This window comes from Podarcis erhardii (genome assembly GCF_964252035.2).
Source record: "Podarcis erhardii genome assembly, chromosome: 3".
Taxonomy (NCBI): Eukaryota; Metazoa; Chordata; class Lepidosauria; order Squamata; family Lacertidae; genus Podarcis; species Podarcis erhardii.
In genome coordinates, this window is record NC_138507.1 from 123,964,447 (window position 1) to 123,984,862 (window position 20,416).

Below are 20,416 nucleotides of genomic sequence, written 5' to 3' on the forward strand. Positions count from 1 at the left end.
CTAACCTGATCTCGTTTTTTGACAGAATTACAAGCCTGGTAGATGAAGGGAACGCAGTGGATGTAGCCTACCATGATTTCAGCAAGGCATTTGACAAGGTGCCCCATGATATTCTTGTAAAGAAGCTGGTAAAATGCGGACTTGACTATGCTACCACTCAGTGGATTTGTAACTGGCTGTCTGACCGAACCCAAAGGGTGCTCATCAATGGTTCCTCTTCATCCTGGAGAAGAGTGACCAGTGGGGTGCCACAGGGTTCTGTCTTGGGCCCGGTCTTATTCAACATCTTTATCAACGACTTGGATGATGGACTCAAGGGCATCCTGATCAAATTTGCAGATGACACCAAACTGGGAGGGGTGGCTAACACCCCAGAGGACAGGATCACACTTCAAAACGACCTTGACAGATTAGAGAACTGGGCCAAAACAAACAAGATGAATTTTAATAGGGAGAAATGTAAAGTATTGCACTTGGGCAAAAAAAATGAGAGGCACAAATACAAGATGGGTGACACCTGGCTTGAGAGCAGTACATGTGAAAAGGATCTAGGAGTCTTGGTTGACCACAAACTTGACATGAGCCAACAGTGTGACGCGGCAGCTAAAAAAGCCAATGTAATTCTGGGCTGCATCAATAGGAGTATAGCATCTAGATCAAGGGAAGTAATAGTGCCACTGTATTCTGCTCTGGTCAGACCTCACCTTGAGTACTGTGTCCAGTTCTGGGCACCACAGTTCAAGAAAGACACTGACAAACTGGAACGTGTCCAGAGGAGGGCAACCAAAATGGTCAAAGGCCTGGAAACGATGCCTTATGAGGAACGGCTAAGGGAGCTGGGCATGTTTAGCCTGGAGAAGAGGAGGTTAAGGGGTGATATGATAGCCATGTTCAAATATATAAAAGGATGTCACATAGAGGAGGGAGAAAGGTTGTTTTCTGCTGCTCCAGAGAAGCGGACATGGAGCAATGGTTCCAAACTACAAGAAAAAAGATTCCACCTAAACATTAGGAAGAACTTCCTGACAGTAAGAGCTGTTCGACAGTGGAATTTGCTGCCAAGGAGTGTGGTGGAGTCTCCTTCTTTGGAGGTCTTTAAGCAGAGGCTTGACAACCATATGTCAGGAGTGCTCTGATGGTGTTTCCTGCTTGGCAGGGGGTTGGACTCGATGGCCCTTGTGGTCTCTTCCAACTCTATGATTCTATGATTCTATGAAAAAGCCACACCATAAAATATCAAAATGCAGAACATAAAAAGGTTAAGACAGCATCAAAATTAAATCAATAGCGGACAACAGTGGCGCCCCCCGGGTTCACAAAGCACTGAAGCGTATTTTTAAAAAGCCTGGTGAAGTTTCTAAAAAGGTTGGAACTGGAAGGACCACAACACAGGCCCCAGGTGAGCCTCTCTGGGGAGGGCATTTCATAACTAGGGTGCCACCACTGAAAAGACCATCTCCTTAGTAGCAACTCCCGTAAGAACCCGAGACGAGCCAGCTGGATCAACCCATCTGGTTGGCCACAGAGAGGCCAGAATGCTGGACTACAAGGTCCAATGGCCTGATCCAGAAGGCTCTTCTTATGTTTCTTATGGAGAATCTGCCCCTGGGGACAAGGCACTAGCTCAGTCAGTAGAGCACAAGACTCTTTATCCCAGGGTTGTGGGTTCAAGCCCCACGTTGGGCAAATAATAATTTTATCCTTTATACCCTGCTCCTCTGGCTGGGTTTCCCCAGCCACTCTGGGCGGCTCCCAGGAGAACACTAAAAACAGAGTAAAACCTCAAACATCAAAAACTTCGCTAAACAAATTCCTGCATTGCAGGGGGGTTGGACTAGATGGCCTTTGGGGTCCCTTCCAACTCTACAATTAAACGACAACCTGATCTGATTTCCTTCCCCGTCTTTACCACCATCTCCCCAGCGCTGTTGCTGACGGGGAGGGGGCTGCCCGCGTGGGTTTCAGTGCTGGGTCCTCGTTGAGCCGTGTGTGTCTTTGGGGTCTCTTGACAGCCACGCCCACCCACAGACCTGGGGTTCAACTTCGATGCCAACAAGCAGCAGCGGCAGCTGATAGCAGAGCTGGAGAACAAGAACAGGTAAGGGGGCTCAGGTGGCGTGGAGGAGGGGTGGCCGCCTGGCCCTCGTTGGGCTCCTGAGCAAGAGATCTTCTGCCTTCCACACTTTCCATTGCTGCTGCCTCCCAGTGGGAGTTCTATGGGTGGATGCTTTGACAAGAGGACAGCCCCACAGTGCAGCTGGTGGATTTTGCAATCCTTACACTCCATCAGCTCATTTTTTATTTTTGCATAAGAAAGTTGGGGTGGAGAAAAATGAAGGCTTGGTGTTTTAAAGGGGCATGCAAAATATCCATGCCCTGGCATGGCAAAGAGAGAGAGAGAGAGAGATGGGGGAAGAGTCTGGAAAAGGTCCCCTCTGTGCCGGACTCTGGAAGAAGACGGGGATTGGACTGATTGACCCCTGGGACCTCTTAATAATAATAATAATAATAATAATAATAAATTTTATTTATACCCTGCTCTCCCTGGCCAAGACCGGGCTCAGGGCGGCTAACACCAAATATAAAAACAATTGATTGAAATACAGCTTACAAAACAAGATTAAAATACAATTAAAATACAACATTAAAATGCAGCCTCATTTCAGTGGAAATGCAATCAACTCTTCCAACTCTACAACTCTGTGGAAGTTGAGGGCAGCCCATTCTGCCTCCCCACTGGCCTTGGGTCCACACCTGTTCAAAACTAGGCATTCCACAGGTGGGTCTCCTATAGCATTTTTTTTTCTAGGATGTCTCTCTACCTGATGATACAAACCCACCCAAAAATAATTGGGTTGTGTGTGTGGATTGTGCTGCAGAATCCTGCTAGGCGGTCAGATTGCAGCCCAGCCAAGGCCAGAGTTCGCTGACTCCATTGACATATTAAGCCCTGTTTAAACTCCTTCCCTGGGAGTTTAGAAAGCAAGAGGGCTAATGCTGGTTTCTTTATTTTACTTGCACAGAGAGATTCTGCAAGAAATTCAGCGGCTGCGGCTGGAGCACGAACAGGCCTCTCAGCCGACACCAGAGAAAGCCCAGCAGAATCCGACGTTGCTGGCGGAACTGAGGCTATTGCGGTAAGAATGTAGGGGAGGGAAGGGACCCCAGGAGGGAGGTTGCTTGCACAAGAGTACTTATCCACGCAGCAAACAGTTCAGCTGTGGAACTCCCTCCCACAAGAGACAGGGATGGTTGCCAGCCCGGATGGTCAGGGGGGAAACAATGCTGTCCAGGGTTGTAAAAGACTGCACAGAGAATAATTGGGTGCCCTCTTCCCACCTTGGATCAAATCTACGCTTCCAGGTGCCATAAGAAAGCGGCAGAGATAGTGCAGGACAGTGCACACCCCGGAAATGATCTCTTCCAGCTTCTGCCTTCTGGAAGAAGGTCCAGGGTTATAAAGACTAGGACTAGCCGCCTGAGAAACAGTTTCTATCCAAATGCGATTTTGGTTTTAAACACAGTGTAAGGTAGTCTCTATGGGAGTATATTGTATTCAATTATGGGGTCTCAGAGTTTTTTGGGGGCAAACCAGGCTGGGATAGCTGGGATAGCAGGCTTGTTGGTCTTGAAAGACCTACACTGGCTCCCAGTACGTTTCCAGGCACAATTCAAAGTGTTGGTGCTGACCTTGAAAGCCCTAAATGGCCTTGGCCCAGTAGACCTGAAGGAGCGTCTCCACCCCCATCGTTCTGCCCGGACACTGAGGTCCAGTGCCAAGGGCCTTCTGGCGGTTCCCTCATTGCGAGAAGCAAAGCTACAGGGAACCAGGCAGAGGGCCTTCTCAGTAGTGGAACGCCCTGTGGAACGCCCTCCCATCAGATGTCAAAGAGATAAACAACTACCTGATATTCAGAAGACATCTGAAGGCAGCCCTGTTTAGGGAAGTTTTTAATGTGTGACATCTTAATGTATTTTTGGTCTTTGTGGAAGCCGCCCAGAGTGGCTGGGGAAACCCAGCCAGATGGGCGGGGTACAAATCAATTATTATTATTATTATTAGTTTCTGAATGTCTGATGTAGATTTTTTTTCCAATTTTGTTGTTCTGTACGGGACAATGACAATAAAGATTATTGTATCGTATCGATGGCTTGAAAAGAGGATTAGATGAATTCAAGGAGGAGGTGGCGGAAGAGAGGGCCATCTTATGTTCTTCGGCTGGTGGTGGTTGGCAGTGGCAAGCAGACTGAACAGATGGCAGAGCTGTGCCCGTCTCTGATTCTGTGCCACCTTTACCCAAGGCAGAGGGCTTTTCTTCACCCTCACAACTGCCCTGCAAGGCACTAAGCTGCATAAGTATTCTGCCCATGAAGATCGGGAAGGATAGGGGCCATATTTGCAGGCCACTTGACCTTCTTTGAATACCAGCGGAACTGCCCTTCTGACAAACTGGCTGCTTCTCCTTCTCCAAACAGGCAGAGGAAGGATGAGCTGGAGCAGCGAATGTCCGCCCTTCAGGAGAGCCGGCGGGAGCTGATGGTGCAACTGGAAGGGCTTATGAAGCTGCTCAAGGTAAGGCCTGCCGGTGCTGGACATCCCCTGCTCAGCACCTGCCACATTCGCAGCTCCCAGGCAGGCTGTGCCTCAAACCTGTGAGAAGCCCTTTCCGTCCTGCCTTAGGCTGAGTCAGACCATCCTTTTCAACTGGCAGCACTGATCAGGGTTGGACCCAGGCCTTCCAGCACTCAAAGCGGGGGCTCTGCCTGCCCATAAGCTACAGCCCTGGCGCTTGCCCTGGGAGAAACCACCTCCAGAGGGCTGTGTGTGAGATCCAGCCTGCTCTAGCATTCAGAAGCCCCTTCATACTTGGCCAACGGAGCCCCCAGGAAGGGCTGCCCTCGTCTCCCTCGTTGTCTTTTGTCCCTTCCTGCAGAGAAGGGATTTCCCTCAGCATCTTCCAGGTGGCATGGGTCTTTGGAGGTCCTCTAGTCCAGGCATAGGCAAACTCAGCCCTCCAGATGTTTTGAGAATACAATTCCCATCATCCCTGACCACTGGTCCTGTTAGCGAGGGATGATGGGAGTTGTAGTCCCAAAACATCTGGAGGGCTGAGTTTGGCTATGCCTGCTCTAGTCCAACCCCCTAGGGCTCAATGATGGAAATCCAGTGCTAGAAGCATCCTCTGTGCTCAGGTATCTGTCCAGCTTCTGCCTGAAGATCTCTAGCAGGGGAGACCCCAGCCCCCAGCCCTGCCCCCAACTCGTTCCATTACTGCTTATCCTTAGGAAGTCTTCCCCCCTGATGTTTAGCCCAGTAGGCCCAGCAGGAGGAGAAGCGAAAGAGTGTTTCCCCTCCTTCTGTGTGATGACAGCCTTTGGGGGGCTTAAAGGTGCTCTGCTGTGTTGGAGTGTGGATAGATGCCAGCAGAGGATATATTTATTAGATATTATCCTTCCTTCCTCACGTTTGTGAGTTCAGCAGAGTGCACCCCTTTGCAGCTTAACAGGGAAGCTTTGATAGACTACTTTTAGCCTTTTCATTTAAGGATTCCAAGGTGCTTTAAGGCAGCCTGGATTTTCCTGGTATTTCCCCCTTAGAACAATAACCGCGCAGTCTTGTAGAAGGTAAAAATAACATTTACTCACTCAGAATACCTGTCAAAGAGTAACCAAATACAGCAGCTTTGTTCAGGCAGGCTCAAAATAGTAATTCAGTTACAAGGACATAAGTAAATCTAGTTTAAGTCTGAGCATGGAGCTCAGATGAGCAGGTGTTCTCCCATTGCTGGCAGAGAGGGAAGAGTAAGAGGTGAGAGGTGGTGTGCCCAGGCAGGTAAGAGAAAATACATGGCTATGGCCTCTCCGTGTCAGGGCACAGGGGGAGTGTCTCTCACAGACAAGCTCACAGGAATACGCAGAGCTTCAGCTCCCATCATGTGCCTATCTAACAAAGCAGGAATTGTTTGTTTGACTGTATGTTATATATCCCACATCCTGTCCCCTGCTCAGTCCTCTGAGTGTTCCCCGATCCTTCAGCCCTTCCTCACGTGTCTTCTTTCCCACCCAGGTTTCCTGCATGCAGAGCCCAGACCTCACTCCCTGCCCTCCCCTCTCTCTCGCTGGACCAGGGGCACCTAGACTCAGCCTGTAGCATCCCTGGGAGGGAAGCCTCCAGAGGCAGCCGTGATGGTCTCACACAGCGCAGGGCAGCGGCGGCTCCTGCCCTCCTGCCTCCCTTCCCTGTGTCCTTCTCCACCTCCTCTCTTGGTGTCCTTGAGTGTCGGCAGACGGGGGGGGGGGGCTCCTCTTGGGGATCCCTGCCTGTGTCTGTTCCCCCCGTCCTGGTAACAATTAACTGTCCTCTCTCTTTCTCTCACACCTTTGCTTACTGCCAACCCTTTATAGGAAGAGGAGCAAAAGCAGGCAGTAAGTTGATACCCCGTGAATCTTGTCTTCCCTTTGGTTCTGCATGAAATGACTCTGTGTTTCTCACCCTGGTGGGGTTTGGGTGCCCAGGAGGCAAGGGGCGCAGAGCCACCTTTGGGTGCCCAGTGCAGGATGAGGGTGCTCCTGCCTCCCGCAGAGTGTGTGCTTATTAACCCTTGGCACACCGGCTTAATTTCTCAATGTGTTTATTTCCCAAAACGTAAGACTAACGAGCCAGTCCCAGTTTGATTTGTGTGCGCGTGCGTTTAATGAAATGTGCATGACTGACAAGACATGGAAATGCGGATGTCCTCCCATTTTGCTCTGGTTGCTTTTTCTGCCCTAAGGCACCTGATTGTCTCCCGCCTTTGGGAAATCCCTGCATTCTCCGTCCTGGCCACGCGCACGAGTCCACGCATGGAAACGGACAGCCCTGTCTGGCCCTGCATCCTGCTGCCTTGACAAGCCTGGCTCAGCAAAACTGTTTCTTCCGGGGTGGGGGGCTCCTCCAAGAGACCTCCTTGTTGAGCATCCGTCTTGATTTGTTTGCACGGGGATTATGCAGAGGTCCAGAGACGATGCAATATTCAGATTGGTTTTGTGTGGAGGTTCCATGACAAGGAGCGCCTGTCCTGGTCTGCTTGTGTGGGTGGAGACTTTGCTCTGTCCCGGCTCCTGCCAACCTAGCAGTTCGAAAGCACTCCAGTGCAAGTAGATAAATGGGTAAAGGATCCCTGGTGGCGCTGTGTTCTAAACCACTGAGCCTCTTGGGCTTGCAGATCGGAAGGTCGGCGGTTCGAATCCCCACAACGACGGGGTGAGCTCCCTTTGCTCTGTCCCAGCTCCTGCCAACCTAGCAGATAAATAGGTACCCCTTGCGGTGGGAAGGTAAACAGCATTTCCGTGCACTTTGGCTTCGGTTGTGCCAGAGGCGGCTTAGTCCTGCTGGCCACATGACCCAGAAAACTGTCTGCGGACAAAGGCTGGCTCTCTTGGCCTGAAGTGAGATGAGCGCCTTTGACTGGACTTAACCGTCCAGGGGTCCTTTACCTTTACCTTTTTTTTACCTTCTCTGTCACTTGCTTATCTGACACTTACTGGTGCAGATGGGTGCCAACCAACCATTTGTGCATTTCCCCATCACTTTCCTAACCGCAAAAAATACTTTTTTTAAAAAAAGTAGACTTGTTGCACCACAGTGCTCTAATCCACATTACTTGCATAGACCTAAACTTCCAGATGCAGCTGAAGCCCTCCAGCAAAATACTGACCGTCTGCAGGAGACGATCCCTCCCCACCTTATTCCTGCCCGGCAATTAACTCCGAATCCCCTGCAGAGGGAGCCATCCTTCTTTCCTAAGCGAGCAGCCTTTGGTGCTGGTGCAGCAGGATGGAAGCCAGCTGGTGGAAGCGCCAAACCTCTGGCCTGCTGGGGCTTCCCTTGGGGATTGGCACATCTGCAGTGATGTGCAGGTCCCCCAAAGACTGGGTTTGGGGAAGGAGATGCACATTTTCTGCGTCTGTTGCAAAAATCTCCATAAGCAGTGCAAAGAGGTGTCTGGAAGCCAAAAATGAACCCTTCCCTGCCTTGTTGAAGCCAGGCTGACCTCCTGCGCAGAGCCTCCTGATGACTTCACAGTTCTAATCTATCGTAGCTTCCAGTGAGCGTTCACATCTGTCGAGTGCTTCCCCTTTTCATGACACCTCAATGATGTTTTAGGGGCTACTTCTGGGTTCAGCACCATGCGCATGTACGCAATCCCACGTCATTTGGATGTGCCTAAATCGGCAGTTGCCTGTATTTATTGTGAAAGATAACACAGCTGCTTCTACAGCACCGGATCCCGACGCACATCAATGTAGCTTCTAGGCAGCTATGCCCAGATCCGCTGTCTGTGGAGCCGTTGCCACAACTGGGGACCACTCTCCCCTCCACCAGTTCGCGTACCTTCCCCTGACGGGCTGCGCAAATACAGCCAGAGACTGCGCCTGTGTGGAAACTCTTCCCACTTCAGTCGCCTCCTGGTTCCGGGAGACGGGATGCAGGAGAGGGTGGGGAAGCCCCTGGCCCTTCACTTGCCTCTTCCTCCTCTTCTTCCAACCCCTCCTGTGCGCCACCCTCCAGCTCTGAAGCTTCCCCTGCCTCTGCCTCTTGCCTCCTGGCCGGCACAGCTCCCCACAAACCACTGCCCCCCTCTCCCAACTCCCTCAACCTCTTGCCAGCCCCTGACAACACCTGTTGAGCAAACGGGAAGTGGCCATTTTGGTGTGTCTTACTTGGCGTGGAGGGGGACGCGGGTGGCTCTGTGGGTTGTTAAACCACTGAGCCTAGGACTTGCCGATCAGAAGGTCGGTGATTCGAATCCCCACGACAGGGTGAGCTCCCGTTGCTCGGTCCCTGCTCCTGCCAACCTAGCAGTTTGAAAGCACATCAAAGTGCAAGTAGATAAATAGGTACCACTCCGGCAGGAAGGTAAACGGCGTTTCCGTGCGCTGCTCTGGTTCACCAGAAGCGGCTCAGTCCTGCTGGCCACATGACCCAGAAGCTGTATGCCGGCTCCCTTGGCCAGTAAAGCGGGATGAGCGCCACAACCCCAGAGTCGGCCACGACTGGACCTAATGGTCAGGGGTTACCTTTACTTGGCACGGAAGGAGCACAGGGGAGAGACCTGCCCTGCCCCCTTTTGCAGTTCCTTCCCAGGCTCCCCCGCAAAGCCACTTCCCCAAACCACTTGCACTTCCCTGCTATTCTGGCGGGAACAACCCCCTGTCCATCCGCAAGGCAAAGCAAACTTTGCCTTTGGTCAGATTGCAAAGAGGCTCTTGCCCACGTGACTGCTGGCTGCTGACCTTTGCAAAGACCCCCTGGAAGGTGGCCGGGCTGTCTGGCTGCTATCAAGCAGCCACCAGCATGAATTGTCTCTCCCGCTTATCATCACAAATAGCCCCCAGGGTGGAGAGAATACAGCCCCCAAGGCTTGCACACCCTCGGCACCTGGGTCTCATAAAAAGCTTCGGAGTTAAATATTGACACGTTTCACTCCAGAATGTGGAAGAATGGGCTGTCCCTTTCAAGTGAGCTGCCTGCAGACTTTTGAAACTCCCATTTCTGTCTCCTGGGGAGGGCCCAGGGACCGGGGTAAGCCCCAAGGAGTTTCCATGGCAGCCTGGCTTGTGGGGGTGGGGTGTCCCCTGGTCTAGCTGTGGGAGGAGAGGCTCCCCATAGAGCCTAAGGTGGGTTTATTTTGAGATCCCTGTATTTCAGAAGGGTTGGACTAGATTACTCAGGGTCCCTTCCAACCATACAAATCTCTTGCTGAGAAGGGGAGTTAAAGGGTGGGTTGTATGTTGTATGTGATGTAAAGGTGATAGGCAGGTAGAAGGGGAGAGAGAGAGAGAGAGAGAGAATGTTTCTGCAAGCACCGACTTAACAGTTTATTTTTCCAAACTAGATTTGGGAAAGAGGATCTGCTCCCACAGATCCATTTTTCCATGACATCATTGTGTAGAAGTACTCAATGCATCCTGAGTAGACTGCAGTTTGCCACGTCCAGAGAAACCTGGAAACGTGGTTTGGATCAGCTCTCCGTCACAGGCCTGGAGGCGGAGTGTTCACCAAACTCATTCAGGGCACCGAGTCCACGTAAAAGTTGCCGCGGCCACATAAAGAGCCATTGATCCTGGGAATTGGCCCTCTCGTCCTCCAGGCCATGAGCGCCCGGTTTTTCGGCAGAGCCTTTCCCCACCTCTCCTTTCATCAGGGTTTGTGGCTGTTCCCTTTATCTCACCAGATGCCCCCACTTCCCCACTGGTGCCGCTTCTTGAAAAATCTTAGGAATAAGCAAGGCCTGGAGCCCAGGGTGCTTTTAGCCTGGGAGCCATGAAGCTCTGCTGAGCCTCCATCCTGGCTTCCGAACTGTAGGAGGTCTTCCTGGGAAGCTCTGGGCATTGGGAACGAAGGAGGAGCCCTCAGCACTGCTGCAGAGAAAGGCCTCTTGGGCTCAGCCGCTGAATCCCACGGGAGAAGAGCCTGGGTGGGAAGCAAGGAAGCGTCACATGACCACTGCGGTGGGAGTCTTATCTGAAGGCAACGCCCCATGGCTTCTCTGTGTGAGAAATCTAGTGGTTTTTCTGGATTCCTGGTCCCATAAAGCGGAAAGAAGAGAACTATGAACAAACGGGGCTTTGTGATGTTGGGTTTGGCACAGCTGCCTAGTATCTGAGGAAGAAGGGTCTGCAGCCAAACTGCTGAAGGGGGCTGGATCCTCTGGGTAGGGGTGGGGGGTGGGCTTAGCCTTGGAGATGCTTAAGTGGGGTATACAGTGGCCTCGATCCCTGTCACAAAGGCCAGATGTTGCTGCAGAGGAAAAGGAGGAGGTGATGTTTACTGACAGGTTACTCAGAAGAACAAGCCTTGCCGAAGAAGCAGAGCCAGCATGGCTTCTGCTCAAGTTTTCTCTCTATTTGAGTTATTTGAGAGTGTCAACAAGCACATAGAGGTGATCCAGTGGACATAAAGTACCATATTTTTTGCCCTATAGGACACACTTTTTCCCCTCAAAAAATGAAGGGGAAATGTGTGTGCGTCCTATGAGGCGAATGCAGGCTTTCCCGGGCTTCCTGCAGCTCTGCGCCACCCTCCGGATCCTGGCGCGAAGCCGCATGGGGCTCCGTAGGGTGGCGCAGAGCTGCCTGCATTTCGAAGCCTGGTGCGCACTGAAGAGCGCGCCCGGGCTTCGCGCACCTCTCCACAAGCCTTGGGAGACCGGCGTGGCTCCCTAGGCTTGCGGATAGCAGGCTGTTCTGGGGGCTGGGGTCGGGGGAAGCTCGGGCTTCCCCCACGCCTGCCCAGTGCCTGGGGTGGGGGAAATATTTTTTTTTCTTTATTTCCCCCCCCCCAAAAAAAATTAGGTGCGTCCTATGGGGCGGTGCGTCCTATGGGGCGAAAGATACGGTACATGGGTTTTCCAAATTCTTTTCAGAATGCACTGCACCAAAGACTCCCGAGTAATGGAACAAGAGGGGAGGTCATCTTGTGGATCAGGAATTGGTTAGGGAGCAGAAAACAGACAGCAGAAATAAATGGAGAGATGTAAGAAGTGGCTTGGGGGGGGGGACTCTGCCCAGAGGTGCCCCTCAGCTGATCCAAAGGACGTGCCCTTTCCTCCTCCCCCTCCCTGGAGGCACAGGGGGCCAGTCTTGCGGCTCCCAGTTTGACCACAGTTGCATTGGGCACTTCCCAGCACACAGGTGTGTAGTGATGGTCAGTCCCGTGCGCAAGGGGTGTTGTGCCGCGGAGCCTGCCTTGTCCTGCGTAGTTCACCCTGAACCCGAGGGAGCCCAGGAGCCCTCAAGGCTCTCACTCGGGACCTGAAGAAGTTCTGAAGAAGTGTGCATGCACACAAAAGCTCATACCTCGAACTGACTTAGTTGGTCTTTAAGGTGCTACTGGAAGGAATTTTTTTGTTTTGACTATGGCAGACCAACACGGCTACCTATCTGTAACTGGAACTCGGGACCAACGTTTCTCTGAAGTGCTCCTGCTGACCATGTGGCTGGTTTCTTACTCCGATCCTCCTGTACCCAAAGATTTCTGCCTTGTCTCAGGCCCCTGCACATAGCTAGCCGTGCCAGGAAGCCGCCATGTTGACAACTTCCTCCATGAACCTTGGGAAGACGTTTGGCACCCCACAAGCTTCCCCACACTTCCTCAGAGACCACCAGGCCCGGGCCCACCAGGCCCACCGACGTCGTCCTGGTGAGGCTGAAACTCCCCTTGAGAAGATGGAGCTCAGGCACTGGCTGTAGATCAGGAACCGTGTTTGTGTTTGTGCTTTTAACTCAGGTGAGCTTGGCTTGCCCTGCTTGTCTGGCTGGACTCCTCTGGGGCAGTTTCAAGCCTCTTTCTGTGGGTCGCTCTCTCTCTCTCTGAACGTGGTGCTCTCCAGACGGGGTCTGGCCTGTGCCTCTGCAGAGCCAGGGCTGGACGTCTTGGGCTGCCTTTGGCCCCTTTGCCCTGACGGGACGGGCGCTCCATGCCCTGCCCAGGCAGCCCTGCTGGAGGGCAAAGGACAGTGGAGGCCCCTTCCCTCCAAGGACCCCCTCTCTGTTCCTGGACAGTCGGCACTTCCCGCTTCACACAAGTTAATCATTAGGGCTGTGATGGAGTTTGCCTTCTCCCTGCCATGGAGCCCCACTCCTGCTTTGCAGGGGAGGAGCCTCTGCCTCGTTTACTCTGGCCTGGAACCATTGCGTGCAGCCAAGGGGAAGGGGAAGGAGCGAGGGCTGAGTAGGGGGTCTGCAGGCCCTTTTCCCAAAAAGCCAAATGAGCTGCTTCGCATTTCTGCCGGGCTCCTCTCTCGGGCGTGGGCGTGCAAGCCCTGCTGCTCTGTCCTTGACGTTCTCCGCCATCTTAGCTATTTCTGGCTCCCTCGTCCTGCCGCCACAGCGGCAGCAGCAGCCCCCGCACCACACAGGCTCCCCCAGCACCACAGCTGCTGCAAAGGCCCCGGACGGATGAGCGTGCGTGCTGGCGCGCTTTAATTGAATTACGCAATTCTGAGCAATTAAACGCAATCTTCTGCCTCGTAATCCCGTCGATCCTGCCTGCTTCCCCCCTCCCTCCTTTCCATGTGTTTGATTAGACAGCTGTGCTTTTTTTGGGAGCTGCCGGTGCCAGCAGAGGCCCAAAATAGAACATGCGAAATGGACGGTGCACGTCTGCCTGCCTGCCTGCCTGCTTCCCTCCCTTCCTCTGCCCCCCCCCCTACTGTACATTGCTGTCCGGGTGCCAGGAGCACATGGTGCCGCCCCCTCTCCTGGCCGCGCACACAAGCACCTTTGCCGCTGCCAAGGCGTTTCTGCGCAGCCCTGGCAAAAGGCAGCAGCTGAGAGGGTGATGGCGCTTGTTTTGTTTAAGCATGCAGCGGCAGAAAGCAGGGAATTGTCCTCCCCAGCCATCTGCTCACCTGGCTGCCTTCCATTCGCTCAGGAGACAGCGGCGTACGGGGGGATGAAGAGCCTCTTTCATTCCGTTGCCATGATAACAGGGCCGGTTTTGGAGTTTTAGCAGGGAAAGGGTTATTAACGCTTTGGGGGAAAGAAAGGTTATTGGGCTGCTGGAGTAACAGGGATTGTTCCTGGAAGTTTCGCCGCAGCACACAGAGAGGGGAGACCAGAAGCACGAAGGGCCCTTTCGGAGGCAGGAGCCGCAGCTGACAGGGGCCACAAATAGGAGCCTGCATTGCATGGGCTGCTCACCCTAAGCACTCCCCTGGGTGGAAGGGAGCCCTGGGGGATCAGACCAGTGGCCCATCTAGCCCAGCATCCAGTTCTCCCAGTGGCCAACCACCTGCGGAGGGCAGAGCAGAGCCATCCTGGCTGGTGGAGATCAATAGCCCTTTCCCCCATGAATTTGTTCAGTCTTGTTTCAAATAAGTTGCCTTCAGCCTGGTGCCAAGTAGCTCAAGGATTTCTGGCCGTGCAACAGAGCTTTTTCATTCTCTGCCCCCCACTCCCTCCCGCGTACCACCGTAAACCTGTTCTTCAGCTTCCCCTAGCTCTCCGGAGCAGATTTGGGAAGGGGGGAAAGGAGGGAAGTCCTTTTGTGCTAACAGTAATCCTTGTGCTGGCAGGATGCGGGAGTTGAATATCACCCAGGGCTGCAGCGCAAACTTTGCTTCCAGAGGACCCCCAGTATCTCCAGTTGAAAGGGGGCTCTGGTGGGTAGCAGGCCTGAGCACAACCTCAGCTGGGAAACTGGAGAGAGAGTCCGGCTGCCTGGGTTTATCCTGGCCCCCGCCTTCAAGGAGATGCTCTTGCACAGTAATCATGGATTTCGGTGGGACTTCCTTGCAGAAAACGAGCGCTCAAGCTCTGCTCATGCCTCTTCTGCGCCCGGCATCTTTGCTGCAGAAACTGAAGCATCTCGGCCGGCTGGCTTTATTTTTAGCTGGATTTCCAAGTGTGTTTTCTGTTCCTAAATGACTTGGAATGCGATGGGATGCAGCCAGCCCATCAGGGACCCGACTTCCTTGCCCTGTGCAGCCGGCCTCTGCATAGCAGGACTTCCATGGATCCTGGCTCAGGAGAAGCCTGAAGGGTTACAGTGCGGCCTGGTTTTATTTTTGTAGCCATCCGAGCCCCGGGATTGTCGGCCTGCCACTGTCCTCTTCCGCAGCCATGCCAGAATCGGGGTGGAGTACGACCCGCCTCTCTTGCTTATTTAAAAGAGCCTGGCAGGTCAGACTTCGCCTCCAAGCCGGATTCTGAATTGGCCCAGTTCCCGCGGACCATGCTCAGAAGCAAAACGCCCAGCCTAGTCCTGATCCCAGCACAGGTGGCAGCAACTTCAGAGCTGCTAAGTTTTCTTATTGATTGTGTTTTAATCATCATTCTTGATTTCATGTTAAATCATCTGAGAGGTCCCCAGAGACCTAAATTGACTAAAAGAAACAAGTAAATTTGTAGTTGAGCACATAAGAAGAGCAGCTGGATCCGGCCCTGTGGCCCAGCTACTTAACTACACATCCATGAAGAAGGATTTTCATTTACCTGCCCTGAATACTCCAGCATTCAACTCCATAACGTTCCTTATTTTATAAACGTCTGTCACGTCGCCTCTTCCTCGCAACCAGTGAGACCTGCTGCTGTAGTCGCTCTTCACACGACTGGACTTTGGGGTCCTGCTCATTTCCTGTGAAAACACAATGACCAGTGGACAGGACTGTGAGTGGCTGTTGGCTCCAAGGCCTCTCAGCATTCAGACTGACAGTATAAGGGGAGAAGCAGGTGGTTTGGCGGGGAAGTGGCCCCTGTCTTGAGATGCCCGTTGGAAGATCTCTGCTGGATCCCCCTTGCACTTGCTTCTCTGGGGCTTGAAACACAGCTTAGAACTCTCCCTACCCAGAGGAGGCAAACTGCAGCTGCCACCCAGGACAATGGATTTGGAGCACCATTAAGGATAAAAAAAGATAAAGGACCCCTGAGAGTTAAGTCCAGTCGCGAAGGACTCTGGGGTTGCGGCACTCATCTCACTTTACTGGCTGAGGGAGCCAACGTTTGTCTGCAGACAGTTTTTCTGGGTCATGTGGCCAGCATGACTAAGCCGCTTCTGGCAAACCAGAGCAGTGCACAGAAATGCGGTTACCTTTCCACCAGAGCGGTACCTATTTATCTACTTGCACTGGCGTGCTTTCCAACTGCTAGGTTGGCAGGAGCAGGGACCGAGCAACGGGAGGTCACCCTGTTGCAGGGATTCGAACCGCCGACCTTCTGATCGGCAAGCCCTAGGCTCTGTGTTTAACCCACAGCGCCACCCGCGTCCAGGGTGCAAGACACAGAAAGTAGACCAGCCTCCTCCAGCTTGGCCCCCTCCAGGTCTTTGGCACTCCAAGTCCCTGTTTGGGGCTGACGGCGATTGTGGTCCAGACACCTGGGGGGCAACAGTTTGGCCCAGGCTAGGGGAGGCCCATCTTGGGGCGCAAACTGCAAGGAAGCTGCGTCACACACAAATCCCGATGAAACGAAAGAGGGAATACAGCAGTGCAACTCCCATCCGACTCAGAGAAATTCCCCGTGGATCGTGCCCCATGTTGGTAAACTTCAGCTCTCTGAAATCGGAATCCACAGGGCCAGCCCTGTCCCCCCCCCCCAAAGGCCGGCTGATTAGAAATGTATGTGCAGACACACACTATCCCCCACGAGGAATTCTCCAGCTGGACCAGCTTTTCATCTGGCGTTGGGGGAAGTACGATTCAGTAATGGAATTTCTTTTCCAGCTCCCTTCTGATGGCAAAGGAGTCAACTTTATTTGGCCCGCTGTCAGGAGCTGAGGTCACCTGCTGGCACTGACTCTGCAGGACCTTTTTGCAGGCAGAGTCGTCTCTCCAAAACGGAGCCCCCCCCCCATTCTGAAATGAGAGAGGCCCCTCTCACCTCTCCCTGCTACCGTGGGCCACTCATGTGGTGATGGTGATCTCCTGCTGGCGGCGGCAGCCTCTGGGTGCCCAGTTGGCCACCTCTTTGCCTGGCTTCTGCTGCCCGTTGGGAATCCCTTCCGACATGAAGCTCCTCTCTGCGCTTGGAGTCTGTGGAGCTCCATCCCAGCTGCTGTTCTTTGTGGGCAGACACATGGGCACCCCTGCCCTTCCATTTCTGAAATGCCTCTCTTGGTTTGCAGAAGGTTTCCATTGCCTCCTTCATCTGGCAGAATTTCTAAATGTCTGCAGGGCTGCGCATGGTGGCCAGGTAGATATCCCAGTCCCTAAACTGGGCAAGAGAGGGAGGGGCATGTCCATCATCCTCTGCTTGCCCACAAACCCCTTTGGAGACTTTAAAAACGGTGGCTGGTAGATTTTGACAGGTCTCTCTTCTGCATGGTCACCTAAGCCTCCTTTTCTAAAAAATAAAAACACAATACGATCACATCTTATGCATACCTAATATGCATGATTTCAATCATAGGCAGATGAAGGCAGGCCAGTTGAAACTGTTCAAGTTACCGTATTTTTCGCCCTATAGGATGCACTTTTCCCCCTCCAAAAATGAAGGGGAAATCTGTGTGCGTCCTTTGGGGCGAATGCAGGCTTTCGCTGAAGCTTGGAGAGCGAGAGGGGTCGGTGCGCACCGACCCCTCTCGCTCTCCAGGCTTCAGGAAGCTATCAGCAAGCCTGGGGAGCCCACAGGAGTTCCTGCAGGGCTCCCTAGGCTGCGGATAGCAGCCTGCTGCCCGGAGCGCGGGGCGCGCTGAAGCCGCAGCTGGGGGGGGGAATAATTTTTTTTCTTTATTCCCCCCCAAAAAAACACCTAGGTGCATCCTATGGGCCGGTGCGTCCTATAGGGCGAAAAATACGGTAAATCTAAGCAAATTGGAGAGCTTAAAATCTCTTTTTGCACCAGGTCTGCTTGGGGTTACCCAGCACCTAAAGTGCTTTCAAGCTCTCTGCCTTGCTTTGCTGGGCAAGGCCTGCTCAGCACACAGCCTCTGGGAGTACAGGGGATTTTTCCTGTCTCCCTCTCACCCAGCAATGTGTGATTTTCCTGTATTTGCAGAACCCTTAGCAGTGAACCTCTGCATAGCATGCAGTTGTGCTGCACTGATTTCTGTAAGCTTGCCTGGGAGCCTTTTGGGCTAAGTGGCAGAGCAGCAGTGCCACAAAGCAGATCCTGCCAGCTTCCCCTGGAGAGCTGGAAGAGCATTCATCTGGCTGTGGCTTGCCTGCCTCGTCCTGCAATAGCCTTTCGGCTGCACCTTGGGCCTTTTCCTGCGTCTGTGCTGTGGTGCTGAGTCCCACCCTTCCGTTCCTGGCTCTCCAGGGAGCCTCTGCTGCTGCTTTGCTGTTGAAAATCCCCCCCTGGGGATGAGAGTGGTATTTAAATCTGTCTAAGCCAAGCACAGACCCTCTTCATTGCAAACCTTGAATCTCAGGAGGCGTGTGGGTGAAAAACCCGCAGCAGACCTTTGTTGGCAGAAAAGGAAAATGAGGTTTTTCTGCCTTGTGTTTCTGCATCTTGCAAGAGAAACCCCACGAGGAGGTTTTCTGTTGTTTTCCTTCCTCCTTTCCCCATCTGGGGCCGGAACCTTCGGGGAGTGCTTTGCCGTAACAACCAGAGGCTGAGTTTTGTTTCGGGATCTGCAGGGCTGCTGCCCACTCCTTTCCCTGGAGGAGATGAAGTCCGTGCTGCTCTTGGTGCCAAAGAGGAAGGTCTCTGCCCTCAAGGAATGTTGTCCTCTAGTCCGTCAGCATCTTTCCCCCAATATCTGCATCAGGGTGTGTGTTGGAAAAGGGGTGCGAAAACAGGAGGTGGGAACTCCCTGCTGAGGCCACCTTCATGCCCGTATCCATATCTGGGGTGGTCTTTCTCTGCTGTCAGTGAAATCTTGAATGTGTTTCTTTATATTTACAGGCATGTTTGTAGGAGGTGGTGATGAGGGAAACAAAGCAGTCAGGCTTGGAGTTTCATCCTGCAGTCAAAATCTTGCTGCTGCTGCTGCTGCTGCTGCAACAACCTCCCCCTACCCCACTTTCATTTTTCCTCCTTGGGGCACAAGACAGCAGTCCTCATGATTCAGCCGCAGCAGCCCAATACTGGGGAAACCCAATGTCCCAGAGGCCCCGGAGCAGAATATCTGCCAAAGTGGGCAAGGCTAAGAGCTTTGGCCCTTTCCTTCCTTGGTCGCCCAGAGCCACGTGGGGCAGCACACCAGGGAATTTGACCCTTGCAGCTGGCACCTCTGCCCCTCCAGGCAGGAAGGCTGTGCAACCCAGGAGGAATCCCAGGCTGAGGGTGCAGTGGTACCTCGGGATGCAAACGGGATCCGTTCCGGAGCCCCGTTTGCATCCTGAATGGAACGTAAGACGCGACGGCGCATCTCCACGTGCGTGGGTTGTGTTTTGCCGCTTCTGCGCATGCGTATGACGTCATTTTGAGTGTCTGCGCATGCGTGAGTGGTGAAACCTGTAAGTAACGTGCTCCGTTACTTCTGGGTTGCCGCGGAGCGCAACCCGAAAGCGCTCAACCTAAAGCACATTCAACTCGAGGTATGACTCTATACTAAATAGGGAACACAAAGACACAAAGCTGACAGCTGGAACGAGCGAGGGCCCCTGCAGTGTAGGCCAGAGAGCCATGCCTTCCCCAGCAACTCCCGCCAGCCCCAGCCAAGAGACTCTGTTGCTCCTCTGAACTGCCAGATAATGCAGGGGGAGAAGGGAATCCAGGGCTCTCCTTTGGGATAAGCAGCCCTTCATCCGTCTGTCGCTGGGAGACCCTCATCAGTGCAGGCTGGCAAGCTGCCAACGAGGGGCTGCAGGAGACCCCAGCCTTTGAAGACAGCAGCCGCAGGAAAACACCACCATCAACTTCTGGTTTGACCTTGAGGCTCCTCTAGATACCAGAGTCCCTGCTGTGGATTCCCTGCCCTGAAGTGCTGCCTGTGCTGGCATGTGGCTTGTGATGGAGCGGGATCTGGTTGATCACTAAATCCTGAGCAAACTCCTCTCAGAGGCCAGTTTAGGGTGTCTGAAAGCAGACCCAAAGGTCTCCGTTTGGGTCTTAGGGGAGGCAGTGCCGTGGGTGGAGCTGCTGCAAAAACCCCCCAGGCCCAGAGAGACCCCCTGCCATCCTTCGAGCAAAGCTCTGTCGAAACCCACTTCCCCCCCCGACTTACTTTTGTGGGCATTGCCAGGCACATCCGCTCCAGTGACGGCACAGTTTCCATAGTAGCAAATGTGGTTCAAAGGTAGGGGGCTGTTTCTTTAAGAAAAGAATGTAAAAGAGGATAAAGACCAGATGAAACAACAGCCCAAGCTGAACACGAGAGGATGTGTTGGGCCTGTAAAATGTTAATGGGGTAATTATGGCATTAGTCACAAGCATTGAGGCCTCGGCAGCCATTGAGCCCTTCCGACCGTCTGTGTGACCCGGTGTGCAGCTCAGCGCATAGAGAGGGGGACGCAGTCAAAGTGCTACTGTCACATGTCAAATTAGGCACGGCACCGAGACGGAAAGGGAGCGCTCCCCTCTGGCTCCTGGGGTTGCCTGGCCGAGGCCAGCGTGGGGCAGTGGATCGAGTTTGAGACGAGGACCTGGGAGACTGAGGTTCAAATCCCCACTCTCCCGCCTGGTCGTGGCCCCTCTGGGCGAACTTCAAAGGGTTGTGGGGGAGGTGAAATGGGGGGGAAGAGCACAAACTGGAGCTCTATGGAGGGAAAACGGGGTGTAAATGTAGAGGTGGAGGCACTGGGGGTTCTGGGAGACTTGGGTCAGGGTCCAAAGGGCGGCAGGAGCAGAGGAAAGCCACACAACTTTATAGAATCCTAGAATCCTAGCCTTGGAAGGGACCCTAAGAGGGCTGGGCTGCGTGAGGCCCTTCGGTCTCTAGGGCTTCTCCTAGGAGGAATAAGGCTGCTGTGCCGCCTTTTGGATTATTAAGTCTCCACAGTCTGGTTCCATTGCTTCTGCACCTTCATGGCAATGGTGCCATCCT

At 53.3% G+C, this 20,416-nt stretch overlaps 1 protein-coding gene across 3 annotated transcripts in view; it reads left to right on the plus strand.

Annotated features, from left to right (window-relative positions):
• Window positions 1-20,416, plus strand: part of DTNB (dystrobrevin beta) — a 101,265-nt gene that overhangs the window by 70,704 nt on the left and 10,145 nt on the right. For all 3 annotated transcript variants that reach the window (XM_081854734.1, XM_081854736.1, XM_081854735.1), the window contains exons 13-15: window positions 2,013-2,098; window positions 3,024-3,137; window positions 4,477-4,573. In XM_081854734.1, the coding sequence (XP_081710860.1) occupies window positions 2,013-2,098; window positions 3,024-3,137; window positions 4,477-4,573 (297 nt within the window). The remainder of the gene's footprint in view (window positions 1-2,012; window positions 2,099-3,023; window positions 3,138-4,476; window positions 4,574-20,416) is intronic.